A 9,808-nucleotide genomic window follows, 5' to 3' on the forward strand; every position below is an offset into this window, starting at 1 on the left:
CATGTCACACGTCACATTTTTGAAGTTGATTAAAATTCAATTCTCTGGATTGATGACTGTGATAAGCAATAGAGCTGCCTATCTTCTCTAAGACAAAACAAAGGGAACGAGTTGAAGCATTTAAAACATTAATATAGAAAAAAAATCACGGATAAGACTAGAATATCTTCAAACGATTTGGATACATCTTGTATGAAGCTTTTAAAACCTTTTTTGAAGTTAATATATGCATAAATTAATATATGCATGTGGAACTCTAAACTCAAACTCAGTGACACGACAGCCCACTCTATGTGTAACTCAGTGTATCTATGTAGATTCTCTGAATTGATTGGTGTCGTCTGAATATAGCTTTTTTGTGACAAACGAAACAAAGTAAGACAAAGCAAAGAAGTAAAAATATCTCGTCTATAAGTACAGAAATAGAAGGAAGCTAGGACATCTATAGAACGTATGATTATGTTACGCGTAAAGTTTTGAAAGCATTTTTAAAGTTATTTATATTAATTACAATTTCAAATACTTTAAAGATACTACTTCTTCAGTGTATTTTCGCAACAACAAAAATATTATGAAGTTTCCAAAACACATAACTGTGTCTACAATGCCTCTTAATAACGTCATCGAAGTCAAAACTGATCAAAATGGTCATATCAGGCTTACTGGTGGCACTGATGCGGCAGTGTTAAACATACTTTCGAAGGTTTTAGACTTCCAGTTTAACTTAAGCATTCCCGAAGACAAAGAATGGGGTCGTTTGGCCGCGGATGGACACTGGACAGGTATGGTTGGCATGGTTATGAGAAGCGAGGCTGATCTCGCAATATCCTTGATAAGCAAAGATGGAGAGCGCGAAAGCGTTATTGATTTTTGTGAGCCAATTCTATACAATGAGTTAACTTTCGTTACGCATTTGCCAAGAACTCGGAATAGAACGTTAGCATTTATTTATCCTTTTGATTATATCACCTGGATATGTTTGGCATGTGCTATTGTTTTTATGCCTTTTCTGTTTCAGTTAATTTATCAAAAAACAAAACTTTATTCAGATTTGTTTTTAGGCGTTTATGCCAGTTTAGTTCGACAAGGTGTAAATGAAAACATATTTGGCGGTAGATTGCTTACTTGCTTCTGGTGGTTGGCGGCGATGATAATATCATTTAGTTACACAAGCGTGCTGTTTTCATTTTTAGCAGTTCCACTTGTCGATCAGCCTGTACGGTCATTTCGTGAACTTGCTATGGCCGTTGAAGTTGGCCGATATAAGGCGCTGGTCAATCGTGGTACTCTACTTATACCAGTATTTAAGAGCAGTCAGAAAGAGGATTTAATAAAAATTGCCGAAGTGATGGAAAAAAATGACTGGTTCGTAAATATTATTGATTACTTGAGCGAAAAATATTTTGATGGTAAAACAGCCTTTATTGGACCGAGATCTCTGTTTCAATTTAGGTTTGGAAAAGCACCATTGACAACAAAGTATATCTCTGAGGATACTGCTATTACTATTGATTCTAGTATAATAACTGGTAAAAAGTTTTGTTGTAAGAAGGCGATTGATCTTACAATTCTTCGCATGAAAAAGACAGGTATACTACTGAAAATAACGAACGACCAACTGTTTAAATCGTGGCTACATGAAACAAGCAAAAAACGCGCATCTTCAACAGAGCATAGCATTTCCTTAAATGATATTATTGGTCCGGTTGCTTTACTTTCAATCGGTATTGGTTTATCAATAGTCATTCTATTTGCAGAAATAATTTGTAAGAAGACCTTTGGCTAAAAAAAGATATATTAATGTTAATCTTTTTTAATAAGTTCTTAGCTTAATTATTATGTTTTTAGTAGCACTATCACATATAGCGTTGTAATTACTATAGTCNTATTATTTTTTAAGACTATATATTTTTATTTGCCTTATGCCTACTTTTTTTTCTTACGGTATTTCTCAGAATACTGAAAAAAAACATTTACTATAATAGGGTTGTACTTTTGAAACCAAAATCACGTGATAATGTTACGGACTGGTTCCTTTCTGTTCTGCCAGTCGTGATAGTTTTCGAGACTGGCTAGCATTCGCGAGGTCTTTACGCGATGATTCTGGAATCCTAGAATAGTGTAAATAATTTACTTTTCTTTTATCCTCAATTGTTTCCATTACTATGTATCAAATGGCGATTTTATTGTTATGTATAACCCAGACTAGAATTATGGTTTTCAACTATTGTACATACTGAGATTTAACTTACTGTTAACGCAGCAACCCCCTTCCCATCCTCCAATTTATTTTTCTATTGCGATGAAAGAGCAGATATCCAACACTGGATAAATACTCTGATAAAACTTGAATAGTTAGTTAGTGGAGTTAGTTAGTCAGACTTAGAGTTATCTCTGCCGCTTGTCTTTCGGAGCTTGTCGCTAAATCTGTTTTGTCTTAACAAAAAGTTCATTCAATCGCCGAACCCGTCGTCGTCACTATTTCGACTTGTGAAGAAATCAGTAACAATAACATTGGTGATACTGTGCTGTGCTCGTTGAAGTTATTCATTCCAGCTCGAAACTTTGAGATCGTAACATAGCGGATATTTCTGCACCAATATATTACTTTGAGAAAAAATCACGATTTGAAATTAGTGAGGTGACAGCATCTAGTACTGATGTAAGTTTTTCTGTTGTACGGAAATGTGATACTTCCGTTGAAGAAAACGTTTCTAGCATAACAAAATCTGATGAATGTGAAAGTGGCCCTCAAAGTGTTACTTCCCACCCATATGACTTTTTTCAGAAAATATTACATTATGTTCTGAAATTTAAAAAATCAAATCAAAATTTAATTAAACAATGTTGTCTAAATAAAAAGTCAAAATTGTCTAGCTGTCTAAATTAGGGAAATAATAGTGCTTTATTACATACTCGAATTTGTTTTAGTAGTTCCAGAAAATTATGAACACCCCCCTTGAAAAAATTCTGTCTATGCCACTGAATGGCAGACGATAAGAAAACTAAAGCTTACAGAATTTGTGGTAATTTTGCCAACATTTTAAAAGCCTTACTACGCGAGGTTTTGAACAAATTTTGAATTAAAGTAGTCTTTTTATAAAAGTTTTCGAATCAATTGGAAGTAATGGTGCGAAAAATCAAATTTACAAAAATCAAATTAAATATTTTGAATCAAATTTTCAAAAGAAAACTAAACTTTAACACATTAAAACATAAACTTAGCTTCCAGCAAATAAAAGACATTTTTTTGAAAAAGCATAGAAAGTTGGCAGGCTTAGATAGTTTAGTGTAAATGAAATGACACACTTAAGCGTGTTGGAAGAATAGTGGTTGCTAAACGTTTAAAAACAGTTCGTTTTACATTTCTGGTGGTTTGTAGCATTTTTTATTGCAAAACTGCTTGCACTGCACCAGAAACATAAATTTTAAAACCTGCAAACTTTTTTTTGGTGATTTTATCAAAATTTAAAGTTATGAAACTCTGTAGTATACAACATTTTATATTTCTGTTTAAATTATTTATGTCTCCTACTGGAGGAAACCCTTTTTACTCTAATTCAACTTATTCTTTTCTCTCTATTATAAAAAAATGTTATAAATTCTTACCACCAAAAATATTTTCTGATCAGGGCAAATTCCTTAGTAGACAAAAGATATGCATCAGCGAAAGTTTATAAATGCTTGATTTAATTTACCATGGGTTGTATGTATATGGAAAAATTTAAGAACTCGTATCAGTTTTATAATAAGCAACTGCAACAGAGCTTGTAATAAAGCAATAACAATTCGCTTTATAATTAAGAATTCAAATTCTTTACTTTTAAATCTATAAAATTTTATTTAGAATTTTTAAACTACTCTGCACATTTTGCAATTTATCTTTTAATATTACTATCTCTTTTTATTTTTTTAAAGTGCATGTGATTCCTCGTTAAGCTCAATATTATTTACAATTTAAAAATCTTTTTATCGAAATATTTATAATTGAAGCCCCATATTTTGCTTAATGACAAATATTTCCATGAGAAGCATATAATTTCTGGCAAAAAATTTGAATTCTAAAAATAATTTAGTATTTTTTTACACAAAATTTGAAACATTAGTACTATTAAATTTATAATGCTACAGGAGAATTAGGAAGATTTTATATGAAAGAAAAATTAAAAAACGTTTTATATGGAAAAAAATTCAAAAATGTTTTACATGAAAATCACCATAAAATTGATAAAATACACTTAGAATGTTATCTCCTTAAATTATGCACTTTATCTTTAAATTTCTAGCGATTTTTGCGATAATTATTACTTCGACTATTATGCACTTATTAATCCAATAATTCAAATTCTTTACATTCATAAATTATTTTAACAAAAAAGTCATCTTTTTAAAAAATAAACTCACTAAGGTCAAGCCTCTCAAAGTAGTCGACCTACAGAAGACATAGGCTCCAAATGCTACGGATTCTCCGTAGTTTCATAAAATATTTTTCCTAGTGGTAGCAAGAGTAATGTATTTTAATTTTTATAAATTAGATATAAAAGAATTTTGCTCACCACTAAACATATATGATCGTATAGGAGAATGCATAGCTTCTTGAATAGCTTCTAACTTTTTTCCCTCTCATGTGGACAATAAATTCACAGCCATCTTTATTATAGCAAGTTGCTTGCAATTATTTTGACTTTTCTTATCAGTTAAGAAAGCAAGGTGCTTGCTCTACAATATCAGTCACCCCAGAGACTCTGTATACAAACTGTTTATACAGGGTGTCCCAAAACGACCGTATAAACTCTGCACAGCTAGATTCCTCGTTGGAAGTGCATAAAAACTCCCCAGAGAAGAGTTCCTATACGATCCATAGTTTACGAGAAAAATGCGAAAAACAAAGTATGACGTCACTGCCGTTGCAAGGAAAAAAAAACACTTTATTGGACATCCTGCCTGGACATGCACTTTGAACATCTGCTTTAAATTGTGCATAGTATACTGCTGTTGATATGTTCAATAAAGTGTTTTTCCTTGCACCAGCAGTGACGTCATACTTTGTTTTTCGTATTTTTCTCGTAAACTATGGATCGTACAGGAACGCTTCTTTTTTGTAGTTTTTATGTACTCCCAACGAGGAATCTAGCTGTGCAAAGTTTATGCGGTCGTTTTGGGACACCCTGTATTTTTCAAATTTGTCTTTAGTTTCAAGATGAATGGGATATGGGTCTTCTGCGCGGCCCAAGTGCCCAGCTTTTGTTAAATAAAGAAAGTAAGTCTAATATTTTTTCAAATTGTTTTCTAATTGGTTTTTGTTTCAAAAAATTTTGCTATAGTTCTCTACCACATAAAACAAGTTGTAACATGCTCAAATAATCAGAGTCGCTGTATAAGAATAACGTGACACAATACACTTGTTCATGCCAAGTATAAATTTATTACCGTTATTTACCACTTTACCTTCAAAAAAGCACCAAGGTTATTTTATGAATTATTTTACATAAATGTCGCGAAATTATTGCATCGAAATCATTGTAATTGACTGTCACGAAATAATTCCAAATTCGATGATTTTTACGGATTTCCATGATTGTTTCATACGTTATTTTATAACACATATTATTATGTTTTACGTCATTTTGCACCACATTTCATTGTTGTTTTGTTATTTTACACCACATATTATTGTTTTATACGTTATTTAACTCATCGTAATGTTACCTAAATCCCGACATTTTTAGAAAATTGAAACTGAAACTGAATTGAAATTGAATTGAAACCATGCATGAAATTGCATTGTTACTACTACTTTTTGCTTTTTGAAATTATACCAAAAGAGTAGTCCGAAATAAAAATTATTTCAGATACAAATGAGTTGACATTATTGAGGCATAAAAGAATTTTATTTAAGAGTTATAAATAAAAGATTATTATATATATATTGCAGTAAAAAAAACAATTTTCCTGCACTTGAATTCATGCAGATTAGAAACAGTTTTTCTAAATAAATTAGGTATTAAGTTCCGATCCAAGTTCAATTATATAATATAATGTTTATTATTGATTTTCCGTTTCACTATCACTTGGTTTCGGCAGTCGTTGCAAGATACCCTTATTTCCATCCAACAGCACGTAATCACCTATTTCAAAAACAAACAAAAAGAAAATATAATCAGTAACTCGCATGTATTAACTAAGGAATTAATGCTACATATTGTAACTCGGGTATTAACGCGACCTCAAAGTAACGCTATGTNTTTATTTACATCCAGATTCTGATTTTGTACGAATGCTTTTAAGAATCACCCGTCCCCAAGGGGTTAATGGAAAAAGTGTTAGTATTTATTTGTTTGTACTAAGTGGATATTTCTTTCCATTAACTATCTTGTGAGATTCAAAAAATCATTGTGATGAGACTTTATAATCAGACTCTTGACTTTAGATTCTCCTATACTGTTTATGAAAAAATAAATCTTTATAATGAAGCATTAGTGCAAATACTTGTTATTTTTTGAGAAAAGATACCGTCTCTCTAAAAGAACAGCTAAGCACCAATGGATTTATATAAAATGTGAATAAGTTTCTTACATATTGTAATCAATAAATCCTGCGGTCTCTCAAATATATAATAATGGTAAGTAAATTTTTGACATAAAATATATTTCATGTTCCTTGAAATGTTAATATTTAACGTTGCTGATCACCACAATAGTTTGATAATTCAAACACATATATAGAGTTGCGTAATAGATCTAAAGAAAATTTATAACATTTAAACTCATTTTCCCTGAACTGATGGTTAGTTAATTTCAGTTAAAGTTGAAAATTAATTATACAAAAAGTATTTATTTAAATTGTCTTAGGTTATTTCAAGTAATAATTTAAGTAGTGTTGAATACTTAATTACACGTTAAGCATTCATTTACAATAATTCTGTTTTCTTTTTACAGAAATAAAAGCTTAATTATGAAGAAATTATTTAGATTTATTTTCTACCTTTTCTGAAATTGCTGTAGAAATTTTAATCATAAAAGGAGCGCTATGACGATACATACTGTTATACCAACTATTGAAGAAGGAACTTGCCTTTTTAGGAGCATAAATATTATGCGATACGATAAGTTAATGACTCGAAAGGTGCGCGAGGAAGTAGTACAGCACACAATGGAAAATTAGAACATATTTTTTTCATTTTATCTTATTACGAAGATGGAAATAATTTTAATACTCTTACTGCCACCTAGGCTGAAATATCCTGAAGTCATAGTTGTGATGGTTTGCATGATTTTATGGTGGCAAGACAGATTTTAAATTATTACTAAAATTTAATATCTAGAGAAATTTCACTATATCGTGCACATCTCTTGAAAATAGTTAAAATTGAAGTCAATGAACACCCGCTCTGGCAAAGCCCCAACCAGCAACTAAACGGTGAAAAAAATTGATTAGTTTATTCTTTAAAACAGATTAAGTTTTCGGGAAGGAGTAACAGAATTAGAATCTTTAAAGACAGTTTCGCTGTGCATTCTTCTTAGTTAACTTTAAAGTTAATATGTTGCATAGAATAGTTTTGAAAGATAACAAAGCTGGTCACCAAAGGCAGCTAGAAGAAATTGGCCAATGGCCGATACAGTCTACAATGGCTGATAGTTTCATTCTGCGTGTGCATACGATAACCAAACTGTTTATGACACTTCTGGGTTAAGAATTTTGATTAAATTATGTTGTCCTTTACAGCGATTAAGAACTTATATTAACAAAATTACATAAAAGATTTCTTGTCATTAAAATCTGGTGTATATTAGACAAAATAAACTAATTAGAGAAGTTGTCCTACATTGTCGTATCATCAGCCTAATAATTTTTAGGCTTATTTCAATGAGCTCATACATTTAGTCTGTTTGGAAAATAAATCATTCACTGCTCAATTAGTCTGATTTATTAAGGCAGTTTGCAATAAACCCAGGGTAGAGGAGGTTTATTATGAATAGCATTTAAGTCTTGTTGCGATATACCTTAGTTCAGTCTGATTGAATAATTCTCCAGATATTTTCTTACTAGCCTAAATTACTTATTAAGCTGATTGTAATGAACCTAATAAATATTCTGCATATTATAAAATGTTGAGGACTTTTCTAATTATTCTCGCACATTGCAAAATTGGCCAATGACATTGGCCAATTTTAAAAAAGAAATGGTTTTAGATATTAAACTAACTAGATCTTAAACTAACTTAGATATTTTATGCTAAGTAAAAATAGAACAAAACTTGAAATAAATGTGGTTAACATATAGTTTAGGTTTTTACGCAATGACTTTATTCAGTAGTGTGCTTATAATAACAAAGAAAAAATTCAGACTCATTAAAAAATATTAAACTCTTTATTGGAAATAAATAACAAAACAAAAGCTTCTAATCTGTTTATAAGGCATCAAGTTGTCTTTCTAAAATGTGAACGTAAGGTCATTTTTGTGACATTTGCAATTTGGTTTTTAACAAACTATTTCTTTTGAAATAAAATACCCCAAATAATAATAATAATAAGTTTCTAATAGCTGATTACATTAAGAAAAAATTTTAACATATTCACTATTTTGGAATAGTACAAGAAAATTTAATATTGCAATTGATGTAAAAATATTTGTACTAAAAAGTGGTAGTAATTATAGGTTTAAAACAAATCAGTATAAAATTTTACATTAAAAAAGTACTGAGCTTTATAGTTCTGTAAAGCTCAGTGCTTTTTAAATGTTTTTTCTAATATGGGAGACATTATATAATTAATATAAAAATTTGAAATTATTGATACGCTATGACGAACACAACTATGTGCTTCCTTAAAAAATAAATACTGTAAACAAAACATTTTTTCTACCACTTTTTGTTTTTTGAAATTATACCTTCTTTTAACGAAGAAAAGAGTAGTCCCAAATAAAATGATTTCAGACACAAAAGAGTTGACATTACTGAGGCATAAAAGAATTTCATTTAGGAGTTATAAATAAGAGATTATTAAACATATATTGGAGTAAAAAAACAATTTTCCTGCACTTGAATGCATACAGATTAGAAACAATTTTACTAAATAAATTAGGTATAGTTTTCGATCCAAGTTCAATTATATAAAATAATGTTTATTATTGATTTTCCGTTTCACTATCACTTGGTTTCGGCAGTCGTTGCAAGATACCCTTATTTCCATCCAACAGCACGTAATCACCTATTTCAAAAACAAACAAAAAGATAAAATAATCAGTAACTCACATGTATTAACTAAGGAATTAATGCTACATATCGTAACTCGGGTATTAACGCTACCTCAAAGTAACGCTAAGTAACTCACCTATATAATGTACAACATGCTGTGTATAATATAGATCAAGGGTTTCCAACTTGCATGAGGCCGGGGACCTCAATTAAAAACAGCAGTTAAATGGTGGGCCGCAACTTTATCAAAATTTTATGTAGGAATTAACTCTTTTAAGTTTGAAGGAACATTAAATATTACTGTCAGACATTTATCAAGTTGTACAAAACAAAAGTATTGAATTACAAATCAAAATACGTAGTAGATTTTTACCCGAGAAATAAATTTTTTTCCACCGTTGGTACGTTAAATTTCACAGAAACGAAGAAATTAGGCTTTTTTTAACGAAAGAAAAGTATTTTAAATCCATAAAGATATTTTACGAAAATTGTCCGCAAAATAATAACAACTAATATATTTTTGTACGCTGTCCGCCTGTTTGTAACCACTCATATAGATGATCATTAACCCATTAACGTCGAGTTTCTACACACACACACGCACATATATAT

The 9,808-nt window shown here is 30.3% G+C and overlaps 2 protein-coding genes across 6 annotated transcripts in view; one reads left to right on the forward strand and one right to left on the reverse strand.

The window, feature by feature from the left end:
- Positions 1–604: 604 nt before the first annotated feature.
- On the forward strand, positions 605–1,786 carry LOC122271453 (glutamate receptor ionotropic, delta-1-like). Its single transcript, XM_043052759.1, has one exon. It carries the CDS (start codon positions 605–607, stop codon positions 1,784–1,786), a length of 1,182 nt encoding a protein of 393 aa, XP_042908693.1.
- A 6,565-nt stretch (positions 1,787–8,351) lies between these two features.
- LOC107441117 (rifampicin phosphotransferase-like) overlaps positions 8,352–9,808 on the reverse strand; it is an 82,792-nt gene continuing 81,335 nt past the window's right edge. For all 5 annotated transcript variants that reach the window (XM_071180559.1, XM_043052762.2, XM_071180557.1 and 2 more), the window contains exon 40: positions 8,352–9,209. In XM_071180559.1, coding sequence (XP_071036660.1) covers positions 9,127–9,209 — 83 coding nt within the window. In that variant the 3' untranslated portion in view covers positions 8,352–9,126. The remainder of the gene's footprint in view (positions 9,210–9,808) is intronic.

Source organism: Parasteatoda tepidariorum, chromosome 5, assembly GCF_043381705.1.
Source record: "Parasteatoda tepidariorum isolate YZ-2023 chromosome 5, CAS_Ptep_4.0, whole genome shotgun sequence".
Taxonomy (NCBI): Eukaryota; Metazoa; Arthropoda; class Arachnida; order Araneae; family Theridiidae; genus Parasteatoda; species Parasteatoda tepidariorum.